The sequence below is a fragment of the Trachymyrmex cornetzi genome, unplaced genomic scaffold (assembly GCF_001594075.2).
Source record: "Trachymyrmex cornetzi isolate Tcor2-1 unplaced genomic scaffold, Tcor1.1 scaffold138, whole genome shotgun sequence".
Classification (NCBI taxonomy): Eukaryota; Metazoa; Arthropoda; class Insecta; order Hymenoptera; family Formicidae; genus Trachymyrmex; species Trachymyrmex cornetzi.
The window spans coordinates 732,843-759,857 of record NW_017295960.1 but is presented as its reverse complement, the minus strand read 5'-3'; the positions used below and the strand labels follow the sequence as shown (position 1 = coordinate 759,857).

The following is a 27,015-nucleotide window of genomic DNA, read 5'->3' as shown; positions in this document are numbered from 1 at the left end:
GGGAGATCCCATATAGGGCTGGACCGCCCATCGGATGGACGTCTCGGGGTCCGAGATGGGGAAGGCCTTCGCCCGGTTGAGGGGCAGGCCCAATCGTGATGGAAGAAGTCCGTATCGAGGGGCCCAACCTGAAATACTTGGGCCTCACCTTGGACGGTCGGTGGAGTTTCCGCGATCATTTTGATAGCATAGCTCTCCGATTGGGTAGACGGGCAGATATACTGCTCGGCCTGATGTCAACCTTTGGGGTCCGGGCGCCGGAGGAAAGCCTACATGGGCACGGTCCTGTCGAGGGTTCTTTACGGGGCCCCCGTGTGGAGTGGCAAGGCCCTGGCCAGCCGTCACATTAGAGCCAGATTACGCATTGTGCAGAGACGGCTGGTCCTTCGTGTTACTAGGGCTTATAGGATCATGTGGCGGCGATGGTTCTGGCGGGTGTCCCCCTTGTGGAGTACGTGATAGACACCTTGGCGAAAACGTACGCCAGGGTGAGGGCTATTAGCCACGCACGCACACATACACACGCCCTACATTCCTTCCCACATACACTTTTATCCACATGTGCCCGCGCAAAGTCTTCCTCACGTCCTCGCCGTGAGCCCTCCGCTACTGCGAAATCTCAATGTTTAAATGATCATAACTCTGCGAAACAAAATCGTAGAGACCTGGAACACCACGCGTTGTTCTCGTCTTGAAAGGCCCTTTCAAACGAGCTCTCACTCGATCCCACGTGCAATTTAAGATTTTTTCGCCCCCTTCCCCCAGGAATTTAAAAATGAGCGTTTTTGGTATTAAATAATAGATTTTATGATGCCATTTGCATCCCTATGAATTTCAATCCTCTATCTCGAACCGTTTAAAAGTTATTTAGGTGTCCCAGTACTTTTTCTTCATCCTGTATATATATATATATATGTATGTGTATATATTGAAAGGAAACATGAGACAACTTATACGAGGGGAGTGCGAATATAGTTCCTACTTGCGAAGGCGATTGTTGTGATGGACACTATTCCGAGACTATTATATTTTTACTACTGCTGACTGACTACTTTTCGCAGTTCTTTTATATTCTGGTAAAGAGTGTGGGGGTGTCTTCCCAGGATCAATCAATACTCTTCAAGATTTGGTAGGGCCTATACTCGCACTCTCTTGTTTTCTTGAGATAAGACAGCAAGGCTCCGCGTAAGCCCTACTCTCGACACTACGAATCTAGGTTTTATGTTATTAAGAATAAAAATTCGGTTTCTCTCTCTTTAATCAATATCCTTATGCGAGGCTAAGTAATGATATATTCTAAATTTTTAATTGGTTTTAATTTTATTGGGAAAGAGGAAAAAAAGAAAAGAAAGGAAAAATAAAGATATTCATTCTCGCATTCGGGAAGGTCTTAATATATAATACTACTTACAATATAATACTACTTATAATATATAATATTACTTAATTATTAGATATATATGCTATTGTTTAATTATTATTTTAGAAAAAAGGTTTTCAAAAGAAAAGGAAAGATTGTAGAATAGACATCCTTTATCTATGTGACGCATAAGGGTATACAAACAAGGGTGAGCTATCTGTTGGTTTGAATGTTTAAATAAAGGAACTAAATATACTCTCCTATAAAAGAGAAAAGGTATTTTCAGTTTCGAAATAAAAATAAAATAAAGACAAAATATCAAGATCAAGACAAAATACTAACCTGCAGATAAGATAAAAATAAGGTACAAATCATATATTTATAAGAAGGAAAGAGAGGATTTTATCGGGATATGGAGACTACATACGTAGTATATAAATTCACACAAGAATTATACAAGCATTAAGATCCAACAAAAAGTTTATTTAGAGTTGTATAGAGATCATTAGAAACTTAATATTTAAAAAATTTTATCATTTTGCGTCCAATAATTAATTGGATCATATCCACTAATTGGTTCATTTACCTTGAGATATCAGGTACTAAGCTATGTAAGATCCAGTTACTTTATGCTTTGCGATGATGTTACTTGGCCACTGTTTGTCGGACGACATAAATTACGTCCCAGAATAAAATATGGTATATGCGGCGATATATATGTGGATTAAATTAGGAAATTATACAATGGGATTCCGCAATCTTCGCGATGTTCGCGGTATTCGCGATAAAAGCTGCTTTGGATGTAGAATGATCAATGAGATATGTGGCAGCAAGGAAGAACAAATATTGCCGCGTGGTTAATTGCTAAGAAGTCGACGGTGGGATATTAATCTTCGGAGTCCGCTCGTGCCGTTGCTTTAGTCAGCTCTTACACTCGAATGTTCTTTTAGCTGTGCTGCTACAAGACACTTGCAGACAACGTTGCAGAAATCGCGCATCGCTTTTCATATAAAAACTTAAAATTCGAAAATATTAAAGTGTTTTTAAGATTTTTACAAAATAATAAACTACATTCTTTCTTCTTTTTATGTATAATTTTTTCATAATTTTTTGGCATTATTATAATATTTTAAATATATAGGAGTTTTATAAGCCTGTAAATAATACGATTTATACAGGTCAAGGAATATGTAAAAATCAACAAAAAGTCAAAATGACTTTATTTTGATTCGTAACGTCAATAAACAGTCAAATTTTATAAAAAATTATCATTTTGACTTTCATAATGTCAAAATAAAGTCATTTCCATTTTCTTTTGACTTAGCGCGTTTCTTGAGAGATTGCCAAAATCGCATTTCCATTAAAATCATTTACAGGCTTATTGAAATTTTTCATTTAAAACGTTATAATAATGCAAAAATGTTTAAAAACTGTGTAAGAAAGAAAAGGTTATAGATTAAAAAAATATTTTTCATAATTTTTGAAGTACATGGTTTTAGTATTTCAAAAATAAGAATTTCAGGAAGTAATTTTGAGGAGTTTCTATATGAAACAAAAATACTTTGCAAGTTTACAATATATATAAATAATTTTACATAATTATAAATGGAGTAAAAATGTAAGAAATGTAAGACTGTTAGGCAACGTGCGATTTAGGAGAATACATCGTGATGCAATTTAGGAACATTTTGTAACACTTTATTTATTTAACTTACAAATAATAATGTAAACAAATTTTTAATTTTATTAATATGTTATTTATTCTAATTCTAATATAATATTTTATTTTATATTTAATGTTAATAGTTGCACTCAATAAAGTTGTTGTTATTATTATTATAAAAAAATATAAAAACAATAAATTATTAAAACATAACTATTTAAGTTACATTTTCTACAATTCTGCTATAAAATATAAAAACAGCAACGATATCATGATTTTTTTATTTATGTAAATAACAATTATATTTCTACTATGCTTTATCACACGAGTATAACGCAGTAGCGTTGTAATACCATATATAGTTCTCATCAAATAATCCGTAAGAAGATTTATAAATACAATAATTAAATTTCTAGGTGAGGTAGTGCAATTTAGGAGTTGCGTCGGTTTAATTTCGGCAACCTTATCTTCTAAGAATGTTCTCTTCTCTTATTTATTTGACGGATATTTGCACCGAATTGTATAGAGTAATATCATTCAGTTTTATGTCTCCATTTAGTTGCGCTTTTTCTTTAATATACATTACCTTAGTCCTTGGCTTATTTTTTCTCGGATTTTTCGGCCAAAATATATCCTATGTTGACTTTTTTCCGTTTTCGCACAATTTGCTATCCGCATTTAATTGTATTAATCCACACGTTCAGTTTGTTTTCGTAAACTTAATTGAATTCTCTCGTGAGAGAAATATATTTTTGCGCTCAACGAGAGAAGGAGATATTACAGCTGTTTGTTTCCTTTAATACTCGCAAAAATTGTTTTTATAACGTTAGTTCGAGAAAATAAATAAAAACTAAATAAATTCTTAATTTATTTTTATTTAGTGCGGAAAATACTCATTTCTCGGAACGTCATATGCAGTATTCTCTAAATTGCTAGACAGGGATGTCCGTCCGTATTGTAAGGTGTGGACCGCGGAAAATAAGACCGATGACGGCGACGCCTGCACGAGACGCGGAAATTTAAAATATCCGCAATGAACTTGCGGTGAGACAATATACGGAAGGGCAGCAAAAATAAAACAGTACACAAGATAAGTCCTCAGAAAATATTAGCGTTGGTAGAAACGCAGCAATATTTTCTTGTGTTTTGCAAGTCGAGACCACTTACGTGACGTGCGCGTAAACGTATTAGACGAATAAAGAAAAAAATAGGAAAAAAAGGAGAAAGGAGAATAACGGGAGCGATTCTCTGAAAACAAAGTGACTTACTTTGTTAAACGTAATCGATCACGTGGCAACGTGACGTCTTTTGTGCGAGATGTCGCAATAACTCATGGTATAAGAATATATACCCAGACAACACAGAATATTTATAATAAATATTTATTATTATTTTTTTTTTGAATTATATAAATTTGTTATATAAATGTTTTATGCATATCTTATACAAAGCTTTATTAGAAATATTATTAAAATATTGACTAAATATTTTAAGTAATATATGAATAAATATTTTAGTAAGAATTTTATATTTGGATTATAATGTCTTTTTTATTAAGTATTTCTATAGTATATTTAGCCATTTATTACAACATTTACAATAAATATTTCATAATATTTATAAGTGTTTATGATCTGTGTAATTTAAGACCACAAAATGTTTACTAAATTCAAATAAGTTTTATAAATATTTACAAATATTTTTTAAGTATTTTATAAATATTGTGTTTGAGAGAAGATATTCCATTGCATGTCTTAATGGCAGACTAATAAAACAACAAATCAAATACTTTTTCCAAAGTTAGCATTAAATTAAGATACAGTGTTGATAAAAATATATAAACAAATATACAAATAAAATGAAATTCTATCTGCTGTAGCTAAATAAAAATTCAAAAAACTTTGTGTCCATATAATGTCCGCACTGTAAAATCACTCGAAACACTCTTCTAATGCACCTACAATCTAAAACATATGGTAGTAGCCGGTAGTAGTCATGTTACTTTTTTCTCTCTTTTCATTCTTTTTTTAAATTCAATTTGGGACAATATTTTGATTGGCCTTAGAACAATTGCCATGTTGGACGACAGCACATCCTCGGAAATGGGATACTTTATTTCTTATTATACCGTACAAAACCTGCCATCGCTTAACTTGTCACCTACCTCTATTCTCCTCTCGTTGACATGATCTGCTCCGACCGTTCTCGTACTTTCCTCTACAACTCGATTTCCGCAAGATTCACCTGTCACCGGAAATCGAGCTTGGATCAAGTTAGTCTCTTTCATGACATCTTCTTCCTTCTTCTTTCTTGTTCCTTCTCAAATTCTTTTTCAGCAAAATAACGCGACATTCTATAACTTAAATTACGTTGGTAAAAACTTTTTATGTTATTCGAGTTGCACGCAAAAATACTATTGCATATTTATACCAATTCCTTCAGAGTTGCAGTCTTAAGTTCACGTAATCGACCCAGGCGAAATATAGATGCATTGCGCAAGCAGACGATTTTCTGATGGAGACAAGTGCAATCTCGACTGCTTTGATATTGTAATTTAGAGAGCTTGGAATATTTTATACCGTACACACAAATAGATTCATAATATCGTAGACAAAAGAGCAAAATATGTAGAAAGAAAGAGAGTGAAAGACGAAGGATGGTGCAGTTGCGTAGTGTATAATAAACGACAAAGCATTCTGAGAGAATCACTTTATATGCGTATATATATTTATCTGTTATATATAATAAATATATTATTACTTCGCAATGAATGTATTAGCACGCATCGCATCAGCAATATCTTACATTTATCCGTTCCATGAGTGATACTTAACACATCCATAACGAGCTGCGAATACATCCGACGACGTAAGACGTAGAGACGTTGGAAACAATGCGATCTCTTAGGACAGGGACCTTTAGTCCGGCACGTACGTTGACGAGACACTTGGGAAATAGTCGGATAATCTTGCGATCGATGGCGATTACGAGGATCGGAACCGAATGTGCCGTCTCGATACACCGGGACAGATAATGCAGAGCGTACATTTTAGTTAGCTGTTTAGTATTTCATTTTAAGGTTTATTTATTGAAACAGCTACAGTGCAACATTTATTTGTATCTTTGTCCTTTTCGATAAACAAAGCTGTCCCGAATGTATCGACAGGCGAACATCTACTCCATAAAACTTTTAAAATGAACTGTCACTCTGAAAAGCGAAATCTCATTCCTAAAGATTAAAAGTCGAGCCACTCTTTTTCAACTGATTTAATTTTCATTCTTTAGCATGAGATTCTACTCCAAAAAATTTGGAAAGTAAACATTATCAAACTCAGAGCCGATCTATAGTAAGTCGCTAATAAGAATCAGCATTATTTATAAAACGTTGTTCATCGCTCAAGAATAATTTTAATAGAATTTTAGACTCTTATAATAATATAATATTCAACAAAATATTCAATAAAATGAAATTTGAAAAGTTACAAATATAGCAGTAATTTCTTTTTGATGTTTTTCTACTGACGAAAATTCATTTAAAACACTCAAGAATAATTTATTTTAATAACATTTTTACACCTAACGCTGATAATGTATTCAATAAAGTATTGAATAAAACGAAATTCGAAAAGATGCAAATACAGTAATAATTCCCTTCGTTTTCTTATCAAGAAAAAAATAATGCTGTGGATCTGGCTCTCTCCAATTCTGTTAACGAAATAATTCTATAAATACCCAGACAGCACACAATACTCATAAAATTTATAAGATTTATTTTAAATATTTCGTAAACATTTTTGTGGTTTTAGATTGCACGGATTATAAACATTTATTATAAATATTATGAAATATTTACTGTAAATGCTAAGAAAATACTTAATGAGACATTATAATCCAAGTAAAAAGTACTTATTAAAAATATTGATTTATATTTATCATAAATATCACATAAAATATTTAATCTATATTTTAACAATATTTTGAATAAAGCTTCATAAAAAATATGTATGAAATTTTATGTAACATTTTAAAAATGAATATTAATAATATTTATCATAAATATTTTGTGCTGTCGAGTAATAATCGAAATATAATCAAGAAAATTTCATTTGAATTAACGAAATTAAATTAAATAACGAACACGAGCGCGCATAGTTTTGAGATATTACTAATACATGTTTCGGGAATTAATTGGAACAAATTTAATTTACGTTTAATTCAATCGAATCTTGCGGACTAATTGTTCGTGTCACTTACTGATCGCATTACAAGGCGTAAAGTGCTTGATTTGTAAGATAAATGGCACGCATAGACGCACAACACTCTTTACTTTCACATGAAAGATCATCATCTCACAAGCGACGCGAAGATGAGAGTTATTAATTGGAAATAGTAGTCGACGCGAAAATCGATACGGCACAACGTTCCTACGTACTTACACTGGTAAAATGACGATGTTAATCTGGCCTATAATCTAATAGTTAAAGGTAGTGCATTAGTAATTAATTGATTAATTAATAGACGATTAATTAGTAAATTCGGTACATTCACAGTGTGATACAGCATAGGTTGAAATGGTTGTACATCATTGCGATACGCTCTTTATTTGTGATGTGGCAACATATAGAATTAAGAGTAGCTTCAGTTTTCAAAGATTTAATATTTAACAGTTGACATTTGACATTACTCGTAAAATTATGTATGATCAACAAAGAGAATGAAATATCGTGAAATTCGTTTTTATTTTCGTAACTATCTAATTATTCTGTCTCGAGCGTTACACGATTATATTTTCAGTGCTCCAATATGTCGGGATATTAAAGTGCTCAAAGAAAAATTATTTATATTATCAAAATTATCTTGTAACAAAATTATCTTATAATATGAAATTTTTGTTTCGCTAACGAAATATTAGCTGTTAATAAATGCTGTAATATAATATATGTTTAATTGTTAATTAAAGTTCCTTTAAAGTTTCCGCTTTTGTCGAACAAAGAGAGCAAAACTAATTGCTTTAACGCGCATAAAATCCATATTTAACAAGATGTATATACTTTCACGCAGGAACCACTCAGAGCGCTCGAGGGGATCAATTTGGTCTTTTAAATGCTGTTTATATACAGCAAAAATGAAATGAAAATTATTAAATCATTAACGATGTTAACGAGATCATTTTTCGGTGGGTGTTGCTCTTACTCTTTTCTTTTTTTCCTTTTTTCTTTTACATTTTCCGTAGACGCGCTGAGTTCTCTAGACGACGGGATGATCGAATGAGAAACTTAAGGGTAACTCGAATCGTTTATCGCTTGCGAATAGAGAGCAGAGTGTGATGCCTGGTTCTAACGTCGTTTTCCAAAGCGCAAGAAAACATGATCGACGTCTTGTCTCTTGACAGCGCTGTCGTACCGCGGTAAGTTCTCCCGGTAATCTGAAACAATTCAAACACAAACCGTGCATAATTATCCCCATCGCCGTAATCAGTCCTTCGGTTTCGAGAACGCAGTATATGAGATAGCGTCGAAGGGGTAACCACGAGCTGAAATGTCCCACATGATTACATGATTTCGTTTGATGTTACACGATTTCATCTGATTGTAAATGATTTCATTTAATTGCAAATAATTTGCTTCATTACATATGAAGTCACTTAGTAAAATAAACGATTTCATCCGATTACATAATGATTTCTCATGATTGTATAATTATCGGATTTCTAGTAATTGCAAATTTTTTATTTGATTAAAAACATTACGACGTAGCCACTTAATGTAATTGTGGGGCAAAATGTCTCCGAAATCATGAAATTCTTAGAAAATCTCTATATGTAATCTCTCATTTTACAATCAGATGTAATCATAAATTTGAAATCATATAAATCATTGCGATATATGAAATCATGTGATAACCACGAAATCTGATTAAATTAGTGTAAATAATTCTAAGGTAGCAGAATGTAAACAACTGTTCTTCATTGAACATTAATCAAGGAAAAATCATGTTCTATGCATTTGATGCGCAAATTCGGAATGCATTCCTAGAATCCTATAGGGTAAACTAAGGTATTATGGCCATACGGAAAAGATGGCCATAGGCCATAATTTCTCCAATAATTGATAAATAGTGTATTTTTATAGTCATTTTTAAAGATAATCAATATTTACAGTAGTTCATATGAGTACACTGTTAAAAATAACAATATTATAAATATTATCTAATATTTTTTCTTTCGACTATCTGCAAAGTTTTGCACGTGTCTGCTAAAAACTGTTATAATGTCTAATAAATTACAGTTAAGCTGCCATAATCAACATACACAATAAAAGTACGTAAATTGCAAAGTGACCTATAATTAATACTTTTATTTTCATTATTTATTTATAAATACTATGGCTATCTTTCTTAATATCATGGTCATCTTTTCCCTAAAAATCAGATAAGATGGCCAATGCATACTTTGTAATATTTTGATAAAATTAAAGTTCTGTTAAATATTTTCTCTTTAATTTCGATAATATTTGTTACTTTAAGCTTTAGTGAAAGTAAATTGTTAAAAAGTAACAAGAATAAATGTATATTTTTTGCATTTTAAAAAACTATGGCCATTATATCCGAGTTTACCCTACATAAAAAGAAATGCGACTGAACATGCGTCATGTGTGTAAAAAAAGGCTGCATATTATTTACGTTCTGCTTAGAGATCCTGAAATAAGAAATTGAACGCCGCTTAGACAATTTCTAATTAATATTCGTCATATTTTTCAGAACTCGTTTAAGATAAAATGAGATACGTGAATATCTCATTCTATCTTAAGTAGGTCTTGAAAAATATAGCAAACTAAACATACCTTCAATTTCTTGAGGATCTCTAGTTTTGTTAGCTTATTATTAGAATTATTTATACACTAATTTCAGATTTAAATTTTATAATAATCACACACGGTTTCATTATAGACTTTATGGTGATTACACATGATTTCCAGTAACTGCACGAAAATTCAAAATAATTTTTACTGATTACATATGACTTCATTATAATTCCTGATTATTCTACGTGAAAGATTTTTGACTTCATGATTACATCTGACTGTAAAATGACTACATGGAGATTTTGTAATGATTACATTACCATCTTGGGTGTTCAAGCATAGAATTTAAAATTAATTATATACACTGGCAAAATTTTTGAGCGGCGATAAATTAATTAGGCGGTATAATAATAAGAAGAATAGGAAGTGGCACATATTGTTCGTATGCAATGACATTTGCCTTTCATTCGTTGATAATTATTTAGAATACAAGGCCTCACCTCCGATTTTGATTAAATTGGGCTCATTCGACGCGTTTTTACTCACAATGAAAGAATCTGGAAAAAAAATGCGACGGTCGGCCTCGTGAACCAAGATATCAAGCGTTAAACTTCGAAATTTTAGAGATAAGATACCTGTCATTCTAACTAAATGGTCGCGTTCATTAAACTCAACTCGACTCAACTGTGCAGAGTGGATCTGTAAGCGTTCGCTACTATTGGTTAGTGATTTAGATAGGTCTAGAAGAATACACCAATAACAACGAGCGCGTACAGATCCGTTCCGCAAAAGTTGAATCTACTGAACGCGACCTATGTTTTGAAAATGAACATGCACTGAGAAAAAAAAGTTGTTAACTTGACTAAATGCGTTTAGTTCGTAATGATTATTTAGTTCGAATATTTATATATTTAGATCAACAAAATCTTGTAATTTAAAATATGTTATTTGTTTAAATTAACAAATATTTAGTTGAGTTAACAAATATTTGCTCGACAGTCCGTGACCGCTACATTTAGTTGAATCAACTAATATTTTTTTGAAACAGCAACTTTTTTTTCTCAGTGTGCGCTGTGGTCAAGCGCGTATTCCGTAAGCAGATAAAATACTACTCTGCAGATTGCAATTTGATCATAATTGTAAAATACCGTATTCAATAGAGCAACTAAACAAAAATCCTTGGCTTGCTGTCTAAGATATAGTTGGAGATGCAAAATTGTGGCCGAAATTTATACGAAAATTATTCTGGGATCGTAATTTAATTGACCACAAACGAATGATTCTTGTCAATTTTGCATATTTAAATGCAATATCGGAAGACTTTTTACATGCTATCTTAGCTTTTACGTTAAAGAAAGCATGTACAAGAAATCTAAAATATGAAATTCATTGCCGGTTTAATTATTTAAATCATGAGGTAATATCATTTTACCTTTAATTAATGGATTGAATAATATTATGTAGCATTTGTAACAATTTTCAAAATTTATAGGGATTTGGACGACAACGACGAAGTCGTGTATATAGCTGTGTATATAGTTACAGCGTTTATTTCCACGAAATGTTGGATTTAAATTTTAATCCATATAAAAAAAATTAAAAAGGTATACATTTTAAATAACCTATCTATTCTCTGCTTTAAAAATTTATGCAATATTATGCATATATTTACTGCTTTAAAAACACAAAATCACTGCTTTAAACACACCAAAGCACTGCTTTATAAACATAAATTCACTGCTTTAAAAACAAAAATTCACTACTTTAAAAATACAAGATTACTGCTTTAAAAATACAAGGTTACTGCTTTAAAAACAAAAATTCACTGCTTTAAAAATACAAGGTTACTGCTATAAAAATACAAATTCACTGCTTTAAAAACACAAAATTACTGCTTTAAAAACATAAAAGCATTGTTCTAAAAACACAAATTCGCTGCTTTAAAAACACAAAAGCACTGCTTTAAAAACACAAATTCACTGCTAATGCAAAGAATTTTTAAAGTAGTGAATTTTTGTTTTTAAAGCAGTGCTTTTGTGTTTTTAAAGCAGCGAATTTGTGTTTTTAGAACAATGCTTTTATGTTTTTAAAGCAGTAATTTTGTGTTTTTAAAGCAGTGAATTTGTATTTTTATAGCAGTAATCTTGTATTTTTAAAGCAGTGAATTTTTATTTTTAAAACTGTGCTCTCATTTTTAAATCCAAATTCTGAATTAGAATACACTAGTGCAAAAACTTATTGCACTATTTCAAAACTAGTTCAGAATTCTTCGAAAAAAGACAGACCTTACGTATGCATAGCGCTGCAGCGGCTCAGAATGACAGGTATCTTAACCTTTAAAATTTTGAACTTTAACGCTTGATATCTCGGTTCACGAGGCCGACCATCGCATTTTTTCCCAGATTCTTTCATTAGCTTAGTTTCCACTGAGGATTTAAACCGGATCAGAATATAAGAACCAACCAACTACAGTCGAGTATTCCCCTGTTACAGTCGAACGACAGGGGAATGCTCGACTGTAGTTGGTTGGTTCTTACATTCTGATCCGGTTTAAACCCTCGGTGGAAACTATGTCGAATGATCCCAATTTAATCAAAATCGGAGGTGAGGCCCCGTATTCTAAATAATTACCCATTCGTTAAATATATTAAAGTTATTTGTTTTTAACGGGACGTGGCGATAGAGCGAATGATTCGGTAAGGGTGGGATTTTATTTGTGCGTTTTTGTCGTACGACAAATTTTTCAAGCCCGTTGATTGGCTATAGGATAGAAAGATCTGAGGATCTTTCTGTCCTGCATGTAATTGTCGTACGACAAAAACGCACAAATGAAATCCCACTCTTAGACAGGCGATTACCTTTGTCGTCAATAAAGTCATTTATGTCCTTAACGTCCCATATTCTGGCGAAGGCCATGCAGATTTTACGGAGTCTAGGTGGAAGCTCGTCAAGAAGTCCGGGGTTGCATGAAATACCGGGCGACCCGGTGAGAGCTTCGCCGGAGAGGACTGCCATAGTCGTCACGGATACAAAGATCATTAGCGTCGAGCTCATCATTTTTGGGCTGTAAGGAAGAATAGAGTAAAGATGCCTAATATGAAATACCTTCTTCTAAAGGCTTGTAATTTATTTAACTTTTAACCTTAACTGCTATTTTTATGTCAAAGTTATAGGAAATATAATCAAGTTTTATCGCTAAAAGTTAGCAATCGATAATAGCTATATTTTGTTTCTATGTAAAGATTTTTATCAAAATTGCCAATTTTATTAATTCAAAAAATGTTTCTAATGTGAGACACAAAGGTTTCTTTATATAAGATGATTTTATAATAGGAAACCAAGGAAAAAAATAATTAAAAGCTTTCAATCTTAATTATACCTAATAATTGCATAATTTTTCGATGACTATATTTTAAAAACACAATAATCCTAAGACTAGAAATCAATTACAATTAATATATCAAACTTATATACTTATTATAAAATAGAACAATTAGAAAAAAATAAATAAAATTTAAATTTCTTAATTTTTAGAAATTAAGTACCTTATATTTTAAGCCTTACAGTTTCAGAATTATCAAACCTAATTTTTACAATTAAGCAAATTATCATATCCCATATTTTCCTATTAATTGTTGCTCTTTCGTTACATGCAGAATTTATTTATTATATAATAAACAGCTATTAAGGATTCATCTCGATAAAACTTCTAATTTCACAACATCTAAATTTACAGATATTATATTATGGACAACATTTAATTTCACAAATCTTTTTTCACAACAACTATATGCATAATCTAATAATGAATTTTCTATTAAATAGATTTTACCCTAAGAGTAATAAGTTCATGATGGAACCGACCACATGCGCGTATTAGTTTAACTTCAAACCCCGCTATCTCATATTAGGAGCTTATCTCATAACAGATGACTTTACTTTATAATGTCGTTCACGCCGATTTCTGGCATCCTTCAGCTTTGCAAATAGCAATGAGATCAAAGAGAATTAGTTGAAACAGTAAATATTTAACTGTTGCAACAAATTAATTGCTTTATCGCCAAAAGTTTCTTAAAAAAGAACTATTTTATTCACTGAAATAACTTTTTTTCCTTACGAAAAAATACACTCTTGGCGATCCGAAGTGACACTCAAATCGAGAATTTATTCTCAAGTTGGAGGTTTATTTGGGAGTTAATACTCAATTTAAGTGTTATTTCGGACCGCCAAGTGTGTATTTTTTCATAAGGATTAGACTTCCAAATTGCTTTGCTTCAACAACAAATTTATTCTGTCTTCTTCTTCCATTTTCTAATATTTATTTTTTTATTTTTATGACAACAATCTATCAACGATAATTACATGTAATAATAAAATTGCATTTTCTGATGATAGATTGTTTGCTTTAACATATGTTTGAGTTAATATATTTCTACGGGCAAAACTCAGAAAAATTATTCTACTTTGCTGATTTAAGAAAATAAATTTTATTGTAACATGGAACAATTGTTATCGCAGCGAAATTGATTTGCTCCCTCGTCAAATATACAGTAATCTGGTAGAAATATAGATAACATTTAAATATATGTAATGAGTTTGCAGAATCTAGAAACATAAAATTCCAAGTGCAAGAGACTTCTGTAAATGGAGCAGACGTGACAGACATTTAGATCATGACAGACATTTGAATCACAAGTCACTTCCTGGGATCCCTGCTCTATTTTCTGCTTTACAATTGTATTGCACCATGAAGCGAGTTTCCGCATATATTGACCCACGGGTGTTGCGCGGGGCCCGACTTGCTAGGCATACGATTTCCTTGATACGATAGCGGAGACCTGTTGAGAATTGGACGTCATGTTTACATGTCGACGTTCACGCAATTCGGAAGGAAAATGTCGTAATAGTACTCGGCAACTCGCTTGACATATCTTACCACATAACGTGAGACCGCAATACTAAGAGCGATTAGCCTTAAACTTTAGATGTAGCCGTGACTGTGAAATACTGTCAACTAATAACATCACAGTATAATCGACATCCGTGTATATCAGTAAAAAATTAAATAGAACGTATAAAACGTGTGTAAAATCATATACGTGAAGCAGTCCATAAAACTTATTATTTTCCTTAACTCAAGGTTTGTATAGCCAAACTTTTAAACTATAACATCATTTCTAATTTAAATCAATGTAACATTCAATTTAATTTTTTCCATTCTAATCTCATCTTTAACAATGTTATTGCGTTGCCTCTAATTTAAAAATGTACGAAAATTGTTTTAAAAAACTTAAAATACGTGAGAGAAGCTATTATTTAAAAAAATTAAAATATTTATATAAATTAGAATAGAATTATAATTCCAATTGGTATCGTTTAAAAACTTTTTTAATTGAGAGAGAGAGAGAGAGAGACATATTCGCGGATCCAGTGGACTACCACGGACATGTTTTCAATGAAATTTTGAAGAATTGTTTAACACAAATGTTTTTCACAATCTTATATAATTTTAAGTTACATGATATCATTCCTTGAATTTTGATCGAGTAATTTTGACCACTAGCTGAAATATTGTCCCATAGATTACATGATTTTATTTGATTTCATACGATTTCATCTGGTGACAAATAATTTTCTTCACTATGTATAAAGTCATTTGGTAACATAATAGATTTTATCTAATATCACACAATTTCAAGCAGAAGAAGTCACGATAATGTCAAAATGACACTAAAATGAATCGGAAATGATTGAAAAACGATTTTTAATGATCATTTTGAAGTCATTTTGACATAATTTTGATATCATAATGATGTGGTTTTGCTTGGGTTTATTTCTCATAGTTGCATATGTAATTATCGGATTATACATTGGGACGTCATACAAATTTTATAAAGTTTTCGGAGACTCTGTCCCACGATTACATTATACCCCCTTAATTTTGACCTTCAAAATTAAAATACGTTGTTTAATTTTACATTAATTTTACATTTAATTTTAAAAATGTATGAATTGATTTAAAAACAATAGTATATTGATTTAAAATCAATGAGTACGGCGCAATAATCAGAGCGCCTTTGCAAAAACAGTTTTACAAAATCAAATGATTAAAAAATTAATAATTACTATCACATTAGAGGGCTACGAGCCAAAATTAAAATATAACGTTGGTAATGGTAATGAATATAAATATATCAACGCAAGTTTAGCATATAATTAGTCGCCACAAGTAACAACAGAGTAATAAAAGAAAAATGTAAAAATATATATGATATCATACGTTTCAACCTCGATCGGGTCATTCTCAATGTTATAATACAAGAATAATTCGTTGAGTCGAAGAAAACAAAGAATTTGATCGCATGTTAATATATCCGGATCACACTGTAGTATTCCATAAAAATGAATATTCGTCAGATCATGAGAAATTCAAATATCGAAATTCCATTTGTTGTAACCACATATATTGTTTCTTCATATTGATGGTCCCTTTCACAAATTACAATAAAAATTTTTTGAAACAATTATAAGCGAAAACGACCGGAATTAAATTTGTTGTTAACACGTCAATGCCTTCAATCGTTAATTATTCTTGTATTATAACATTGAGAATGACCCGATCGAGGTTGAAACGTATGATATCATATATATTTTTACATTTTTCTTTTATTACTCTGTCTTTACTTGTTGCGACTAATTATATGCTAAACTTGCGTTGATATATTTATATTCTTATTACCATTACCAATTTTATATTTTAATTTTAGCTCGTAGCCCTCTAATGTGATAGTAATTTATAATTTATTGAGCCTTATCACTCTTATTATTTAAAAAATTAATGTTTATGAAAAATAATATCTGACTCACACACTTTAAAGTCTTCGTCAACAGTAAATAATCTTCAAATCACTCACACGGCACTTACCAGACAGCACAGAATATTTATGATAAATATTTATTAAAATAATAAATAACAATAAGATTATAAGGCTAATAGAGTCAGCGCGGAATATTTATTACTATTAATTTTTTTGAAATGTTATATAAGTTAATATTTTATATATATCTTATACAAAGGTTTAGTGATTGAAATATTATTACAACATAGACTAAATGTTTTAATATTTATAATATAAAGTAAATATAAGTAAATATTTGTAGTAAGTCAATAAAACTAAAAATATAACGCTCACTTGTAGCTAAACAATATAAATGTGATACTAGGGTATATGAGCAATAACCAGATTACAGTTGCTAAAACATAATATTTCAAATAACATCAAATAAAATAGTTGCTCCTGTAAACAGTTACTTCTGGATTGCAAGATTTAAAGTGGGATTTTTAAACATTATTTGGTTGGATATTGAGAGAAAGTATCTTCTGAGATGGATGTGTAAATTGCAACCACTTAACATTACAAATATGAAATTTACTAAAAATGACTCGCCACAGAGAATGAGGAACGTGTTAACAATGGTACAAGAATATAGTTTCACACACACACACACACACACACATCACACACACACACACACACACACACACACACACACACACACACACACACAGCAGACAACTGAAACATTTATGTATTTAAAGTACATACACTCGCGAACACCAGTTAAGGAAATTTCGAAGTGAATATACTTTAAATTCTTTGGAGTGGAATCTCAATCTAAAGAATGAAAATTGAGTCTTAGAAAAGAATAGTTCAATTTTCAATCTTTAAAAGTGAGATTTTACTTTACAAAGTGAGATTCACTCTAGATATAGGGCTGAACTTGTATTTCAAATACTTTTATATTTAAAACACAAGTATTTGCAATATAAGTGTATTTTGTATTTAAAATCGAAAGATTGCAAGTTTTTTATATTTTGTAATTCAAATAATAAGATTTATTGTCAATTTTATAGTATTTGAAATACAAAATACAAAATACTTTCAGTTTTTCGTTATTAATACTGAAGTACAAAATATAAAATATTTCCATGTGCTCTCTTTCTCATGAAATACAAGATATTTTTATGTGCCCCGCAGAAATACAAAATACAAAATACAATAATCTTATCAAATATTTCTCAAATAAAAATATTTTAAATACACGCCCAGCCCTGACTCTAAAAGATTTAGAGAGTACCAATTAGGTTTATTTCAGTTTCAGTTTAAATATTTTTCCTTTTTTTCAAAGTAATAGCTTCTTTTGCATATTTTAAACAGTATAAAATGGTTTCCGTACTTTCGGGAAGACGTAATAAAATTTTTTTATCAAATAGACATCATTCTATCTTGCGCGCTTTTTCGATATCATACTACGTCCCCAGATGGTGTATTATAATTTATAATCATAGCGTAAATGTATTCCATCGAGACGCGTGTAAGATGAATTAGTTTGTACATACGAGAGAAATGTTAGAAACGATAAGAGTCATTCGAGAAAGGAAAGCGAAGTGTCGTAATAGAAAACGTGATCCAAAAGACACGCCAAGTAAATAGAAGTTATTGATAAGAACAGGAGAAAATTCTACAAACGAATTCGAAAAGAGAAAAGAAATTGCGTTACGTCAATGTACCCGTGCTCGGACTGCTAGATAGATCTTTACTTTGTTCAAATGGATGCCGAATAGAACAAAGTCAGAGCAAAAATGGACAAAGGACGAATAAATTCGATATCTTCTCTTCTTTGTAAGAGGAAGAAACTAATCATATCGTCCGAAAACTTCGCGTTCCATTACTTAAATAACATATCAAAATTTGATACAAAGTTCTATCAAAGCAACTCGGACAAAGGAAATTAAAACTTTTCTCGCAACTATTCGGGGATTGTTTTATTCCTACATTTTTTTATGTGTTTTTCTTCGGAAACCGAAAACTGTCACGATAATGGCGCTATATTCGAGAAAATATTGGTACAATGAAATAAAGTTAATAAAATGTTTATACACATCATTAGGCTTTCAGTTATGCTTCAATCATTCAAAAATTAATTTAGAATTTTAACAATTTTACCCAGTAAAGCTGTAGATACGGGTTAACAGCTTCTGAACGATCAATATTATTAAACAATATTTGATACTGCGCAATATTTTATCAATCCTCTGAGGATAATGTTGAGGGTTTGTGTGGTACAATGTACGAATAAAAAGTTCTTTGAAATATATTGTACAACTTGTAAAATATTGGTCAGTCCGTGGATACGACCAATATTTCAAAGAACTTTTTCTTCACAAAATGTACCACAGATACCCTCAACATTGTTGCCTGACGATCAATGAAATATTGTGTAATATCGACTTCAATAATATATATTGATCGTCGGAGAGCCATTAAAATATCCTACAATTTTACTAACATCAGTAAACTTTAACATATTTTCAAAAAACACGTATTAGTTCATATATATATATATATTTTTTTTTTTATTATTATTTTATATAAGTTCCTAAATATATCTGATATCTTATAACCGCGTTTAAGAAAAGTATATAGAACTATAAATACAATTCAAATCTATAAATCAATGTTTTAAGTTGAATAATGAAGCAATAGAAAAAGAAGATAGGCTTGTATACATTCTTTTCCCTTTCTTTCGAGCTTCCATTTGAGTAAGCCTTCCAGTGGTATAAAGTTTACTGAGGCAAATAGGCAACCTGTTGCTGATTCGCCAACGCTCACAGTTGATGAACGGGGTAATCGTGTTTTATGTATGCTCCGAGCCGTTTTATGTATCACATACAACTAGAATATACGTAGACACACGTTACGACGCCGGAAGTAAAATTTGTTTGAATAAAACCACTGCTCCAAGTCTCGAGAGAGGAAGAAGAAAAAGTATATGCATATATCAAGAAATTCTCTTTTAAGAAAGGCACGTCGACGTATGCAAATATTCAAGAGAGATTCTAAAATCTTTTTACGTTACACCTCTAGCATGCGTCTTCTTGACCAATCTTCCAAAATGATCGCGAAATTCTTTTTATTTATTTATCTTTAAAATAGATTCTTTTCTGCATATTTTAAGTTATATAAAATGATTCTTGTAATAACCCAGTGAGAAATGACAATGGAATCGATGTCGATTCGACGTCGAATTGACATCGATTTGATGTCGATTCCATTGTCATTTCTAACTGGGAATTATTTCTCTTCTTTCGCAAAGTAAGCACAACGGTATATAAATTTATCTTGACGCCCACAAAAGCTTCTGCCAAAAATAAGAGGGAAAATGAGAAAAGAAAAGCGAGTGGAAGAGTTAACGAGATTAACGAGATACGTCAGATCGCACATACGTAATAAAAAGAAATAAATATTTTAAGAGGTCTAATACAATGAATAAAAAAAATAAAGCTCTTCAAATATTTTTCAAAAATAGGGACAACGCCTAAGAGGGATAATAGTCAAACTAATATCATATAATCGAATCAGGACAAATAATGACAAATTTGATCATTAACCAGTGAATGACATCAAATTGACATTATTTTGACTTTCTTATTCTGCTTGGGCAAAAAAGAATAATTTCGGGCAAAATAGCCTTTGTATTAGATCATCAACATTACGCACGTTGTCTCAGTCTAATTTCGATTTAATCTATTTTTAACACAAATTCGATTTAATTCTTTATTCTTATTCTCCGTTTTGGTGAAATATAGAAATTAAAATGCGAAGATTTAAAGAGATGGTTGTACCATTATTTACGCTTGCTTATTACCAACTGCAAGAGCACGTGTACGTAAATATTGGCGATGCGACAAATACGTAGGTAATACGACTCAATGCTAAAAACGTGCGTTTTCAATCATTCCGATATGCGTATATGTTCCCTTATGTGCATAACCATTGCCTGTACTGTGACCTATACGTGTTTTAGACTTAACGTAGTTGCAATCATGAACAAAAAATCGAACAACGATAAAAAAAAAGAAATATGCGGATGAAAATAAATTGGGAGAGAGATTTTGGCCATCGGAAATTTTCCAAGAAATTTATAATGACCAGAGGTAATTATAAAACTTTTGATTCTGTCGTGTACTTAAATGTTCTTAAAAGCGATTAAGGAAAGATGAATCAAGATAATACTGCGATAAACCGATTGCTCTTTTTTGCAACAGAATAGAAACGCTATTGTTATTAACGTAGAAGTTTAAGTTTAAAAGCAAAAAATGTCTTACAGATTAATATACATGCGAGAATTTTTTTACATTATTGCATTTTTTTACATTTTTATATTATTTTTTACATTATATGTATATTTAAAAAAAAAAAATATATATATATAAACAGATATTCGTATTTATTTTGGTAAACTATAAAATAAAAACGCGTATATGAACTCGTAATAATAAAAATAATAAACTTGCGTTAACTTTCCGGAGACGCCAAAATTTGTAACACAATTACTAATACCGAGTCTATCTATTTATAAGATTAATTTATTTGAATTAACAGTCACTAATTAATTTCAAGAAATCAAAATGACATAATTTATTCAAAAAAGAATAAACATTAATAGCGAATTTGTTCCCGGGAAAAAATGTTTCATATATAATTATATAAAATTATATATAATTATATATAAAATATGTCCATATAACATTTTTTACCGAGTTTGGATGCACTCAATGTATACCAATGCACATTAAAATTATATACATAAATTGATTTAAAAATATGTGTTTAATATAAATATGAAAACGGATTAAATCAATCCTCAATATATTTTATTGTGCTGTTAAGTAAAGTCTGTATTTTACAATTCGAAATATTTTATTTTCATATAAGATTAAATCAATATAAAACAGCTTTAATATATAAGTCCGATCTACAATTGCGTAAACGTAGTTGTAAATGGTTGTGAAATGTTGTAAAGCGAAGTTTTAACCTGCCATTCCTGGTTGTAAAGCGTGTTGTAAAAGATGATTCAACTTTATCTTTCACGACTACGACTGAGTAAAACGTAAGGGTGAACCAATCAGAGTGCTGTCATGTGTCTACATCGTTATTGTTCTTTTTGTCTCAACGTATGGAAAGAAGCGCAAAGTGTTCTTTTCATCTTTTATCGAGTTTATTTTATGATATATTATTTGACGAGTTTATTATATTACAAATACATTATATTACGAGTATGGAGAAAGTGTTGTGAGCAATGTTCAATATGAAGATGAAAGTTCGTTGAATCTTTACTCGATTGTAGATTAATATGTTGTACAACGTTTACTGCTACTACTTCTCCCGTAACCTTACGTCTACGTTTACGCAATTGTAGATCGGGCTTAACCGAATTTACTATTCTAACATATTTTAATAGAAATGATTTAAATTTACAAATGTTACATAAAGGAAATTAAATTGTTTAATATTTTTGCCAAAGAAATTCATAATTACATTAATCCAATAGATTCACTGTCACTCCGGAGGGTTAAAGAATTCTTAGTTGAAGGAGCCGCGTTCTATGATAAGCATACGAAGATGAAGAAATAAATATATGCACATGAAAGATATGGGTATGGACAGAATACATCAACACATATCTCATATACTGTGCCTCATATGGTATACCTGAAATCTCCCCTGAATCTTTTATACACAAGTAACGTTATACATATGCACAGCACACATGTACTTTGAAAGTGCCGGCTATGTTCAAGCCTTCTCCACCTCTCCGATATCACTAGAATAATACATTTCACACGAAACGTACATATCATACGAATCATACTACACATGCGTTACGCGAATCGACTTCACGCAGCTATCTTTGAAAGTACGATGAAATATTAATATCGTGAAAGCGGAAAAATGACGAGAAGTTCTTTCGCCACCAAAAGCAATCATACAGATATATACCTCATCCGAAAGGATCGAGAATTTTAGACACCCCTTCTCGTTTCTTTTTTATTTCTTTTTTTTTGCTGAAACTGACTTTTTCATAAGCAAAAAGAAGATGATGAACTTAATTGAAAAAAAAATGATTAAGCTCATCTACCTGAAATGACTATTAATAGCCAAGAACAATTAATTGAAATTATTAGGTGTTAAACTTAATTCCTGCCGTTTTTCGTCTCCAAAATTGATTTGTTTCGAAGGGAAGATGAATGAATATCTCAATCAAAGTAATTTCCTTCATTTTCTACTTTATTATTAATTAATAATACTTTATTAATAATACTTTGATTAAGGTATTTCCCTTCGAAACAAATCAATTTTGGAGACGAAGAACGGCAGGAATTAAGTTTAACACCTAATAAATATAGTAATATCTTTCAAATGTTTTTCTGTTAATGTTAATGTTGAATATAATAATCTTAATATATTCGATATATTCGATTTCACTTCTCGATACGATCTTAAAAGCATTCAGTCTCAATAAGTCATAAAATAATGATCGAATTTAAAAAATTTTATTCCGGATTAAACAAATACCTATATGTTCGCTGTATCGGAATTCTTGATTTACGTTGTCCCAATTTTTCTAGCTCGACTGCTGATTTCATGTCTGCAGTGTAAGAGTGTAATCCTTCCTCTCAATCTCTGTCCCTCTTTTTCCATTCTCTCTTTTTTTATTTAACTACTACCGTCCTGTATCTGTACTACATCACTGTCCATAGATTTTTGTAAAATGCATAAAAAATTATTTCGGTATTTGTCTTATTAGAGAGACATCGAAAATGATTTTAGTTGCTAGGCAACGGAGAGAAATTGTGAAAGAGATCGTCGATATCAATCCTCTATTAATGTTCTCCACATCACTTCTATCGGAAGTCAGCTTGTTCCAGAAACCTTCATATTTCGTAGATTCTGCTTTATATGGCATTTTACATCCAACAAGCGTAATAACTGAGTTACGTCATATTCGCCAGCTCAAATGTCATTTGCTTTTATTTTACGTCAAAGTAATCCGTATGTTATTGCGTGGGCGATTCCAATAAATCTAACAACTTCGGCAAAAAGAAAGGGGAAAAAGAAGAGGATATCAAATTCTCCTCGAAAGCGAATAAATCATTTATGAGATATGTGAAAAAAAAGCTCTACTTCTTTTCGCTTCCGAGACAGCTAACGCTAGAATGTACTTCTAACGATAAAACTTTTCATCTAATTGTGGGATCTGTTTACATCACCTTTATTATACTTTAAAGGCTTTAAATTAGGCGCTTTCTACTACTTCTTTGCGGATACAAACCGTTATAAGAGTCCATTAAGACGGAGACAGACGTCTTTTGTGACTGCACCACAACCGTATTTTCATACTTTTTAAATATAAATATAATTTGCCAGTGGGTGTCAAAGAAAGTTTTTAATGAGTTTAACACGAAAAAAATATAGCATTAACGAGCCTCGTATCTCTGTTCGCTTTAATTTACTACCCAAGAAAGGTTTTAATGAAGCTATCAATTTAACGTGATATTTTAGCTACTTAGAATCCTTCTTTATTGCAATCACTTTTGTAACGTTTTTCTTTCAATAAAAGGACTAATTTTGTTTCTCTTAATAAAAGGAAGACAATTCTTGAGCTTTTCAATGAGCAACCACTAAAAGAATTTCATGATTATCAATAGATAGCGGAAATTATCTCAGGGCGAACATTGAGACGTACGTCATACACAAGATAATGTCAAACGAGCAACGAAACGTCACCGATCGATCTTATCATTTTGAGCGTCTAGCTTCTCCGAAACTTTCTCGCATTGTTTCAGGATTAGATCAAGCGGAATAGTGACGCCGAAGCAGTCATACTTGTTAGAACTATCGCAATTTAATGCGGCACACAGGAGAGTTTACGTCATTCCGTATACAGGAAGATGTCCATGGACGATATGAATGTTGATACGGACCATGATGCAAGTATGATGTCTAGTCATGATACGGACGCGGAATTACGAGTTTGTACTTCCCATATTATGATCGTGATTAAACTTGCAAAAGTTGCGTGTAGTATCAGAGGCAGAACCCGTCGTGCACGATTCACCCATTCTGTCCATACAATCCTCCGAGCCGAAAGAGATTAGTGCATTCGGCATCGTGTCTGCTTTCGGAAAGTTATATAAGGCCGGTGCTCAGATCTTTGCATAACGCATAAAGCGTAAGAAAATCAATCAGAGTCTCTTACTTCATGGAAAGGAAGGAAATGATATAGACTTTGATTAATTCATTTTCTTATACATTTTGCAAGACTGTGCTTCCCTTAGTGTTATAAATTTCGTAAACTTTAATAATTTCTAAAGTAAGTCATTACCTAAGCTTTAAATAGTTTAAATTTTAAGTTGTAAGAAATTGAACAATCACAGTTGAATATAGAGAAAAGGTTCCTTAAATTAAACAAATTTTTTTATGCGCTAGAATAGTCCAATCAAGTGAATGTTTAAATTAAGATTATTTGCAGTAAAACTGAAATTTTTTTATTAAACAAAATATGTTTTATTTAAAATGAAATTTGTTTCAATGAAGTAATAAATGTAAATACTTTCTCTAGAAATAAATAAATGTAGAAATAAATAATAAATGTAAATAGAACTTTCTTTTCCAAACAAATATTTTTCTCTGTGAACGTGAGAAGAATAACACCGATTATGATTGGTTAATTTCTTAAAACTTCTCCTTATATATAGAAATTTAATACTCGTACTGACCAATTAATCACTTATTTTAAGTATTAAAAATACTGTTAATAATATTTTTAATCTCAAAAATAATGTTAAAAAAATATTTTTAATTTTAAAATAAGTGATAAATTCGTCACTACTAATATCAAATTTCTATAAAAGAGATTAATAACTTATTGCAAGAAGTCCATATAACTTAAAAATCTTTGCCTATTTACGTGCGCAATATTGGCTGTGAACTTTCCACGTGTTTTCGAAAGATCAAAGAGTTTCAGTATAATAAGGTCATTCCCGGATTTACCCCTGTTGCGCCAATTTAAAACTGTAAAGCGGAGGGAGCGTGATTTTCAGTATTTACTTAAATGAGAATGAATTTCCGAGCTTTAAGTCCGAAGACTAGTTTTTTATGAGATATCGTTTAAAATTCCGTAATATATGGCATCAAGATCCGTAATATATGTACGCAATGATTAAAAGCCTTCCCTTATGCAGAAATCTAATACTGGCCAATTTAATCCTCACCGTGTACACCGTTTTTTGTACGCATTAAGTGTACACGAAGGTCGTTATAATGTCTGACATGTTTTTTTAATGAATTAAATAACTTAAAAAATATATAAAATTCTCTCTCTCTCTCTCTCTCTCTCTCATGTAGTTTCCTAATTATTCTAAATAAAAAATTTTTACATAATTTTACAAATCTACTTGTTTAAATATTTTATTTTTGCAAATATATAAACCAAAATGCGAGTATGGTAGTGATATATTTAAAAATTTGTAACTTTTGAACAAATCAACAGAATCTAATCATTAAAAATGAAAAAGAAAGTTTAAGGTATATATTTTAATTTAAAAAATATGCCAACAAATTTTTTTAATAATAAATGATTTATTAAGACCGTATATGTGAATACACAAGTAAAAATTTAAAGTTTATAACGATCGAAACTGGATCTTTAATGCTTAAATTTTTTTAAATTTAAATGCTTAAGTTCTGGACATGAAGACTTACAATTTTGAAATTTATAAAAATAAGTGTTTGTATGAAAAATTGACATTTAACTTTAAAAAATTCATTTTTTATTCAACTCTATATATATAATTCACAATTATTTTATTTCACACTTTCATAAATATAAAAATATATACGGAATGACATTGTAAGAGAACGAAAAGAAATCGTAACACCTCGTCGGCAGAGCAATTTGCCATTTTTATTCTAAGGTAACACTAAATAAAAAATCTTTCGTTATATATATGTGTTTTACTTGTAAAAATAGTCAAGAAACACGAAAAATCATTTTACTTATTTATACGACAAATATGCGTTGCGTGTAAACGAGTGTCATTTGTGTCCCCGCTCGATTTTGAATAGGGTAACTCTGGCAAATACGCCGCGCTGGGATTTACGTCGCAGAAATCAGAAAAAATAGAAGGGGTGGGGGTAATTTTCTCACAACTACACGGAGAAAATTTTATACTTAAAATTACTATAATGTGGTAGTAGCTGCGGTCTTCATGTAAATTATGAATTTAAATGCTATAGTTATTTTTTTAAAAACAATAATATAACGTAATTTTTACACTTTTT

The 27,015-nt window shown here is 30.9% G+C and overlaps 1 protein-coding gene across 2 annotated transcripts in view; it reads right to left on the bottom strand.

Moving 5' to 3' along the window:
- Positions 1 to 7,170: 7,170 nt before the first annotated feature.
- Ms (neuropeptide receptor myosuppressin) overlaps positions 7,171 to 27,015 on the bottom strand; it is a 54,508-nt gene continuing 34,663 nt past the window's right edge. For both annotated transcript variants that reach the window (XM_018522899.1, XM_018522898.1), the window contains exons 2-3: positions 12,685 to 12,890; positions 7,171 to 8,448 (exon numbers count right to left, since the gene is read on the bottom strand). In XM_018522899.1, the coding sequence (XP_018378401.1) occupies positions 8,360 to 8,448; positions 12,685 to 12,883 (288 nt within the window). In that variant the 5' untranslated portion in view covers positions 12,884 to 12,890 and the 3' untranslated portion in view covers positions 7,171 to 8,359. The remainder of the gene's footprint in view (positions 8,449 to 12,684; positions 12,891 to 27,015) is intronic.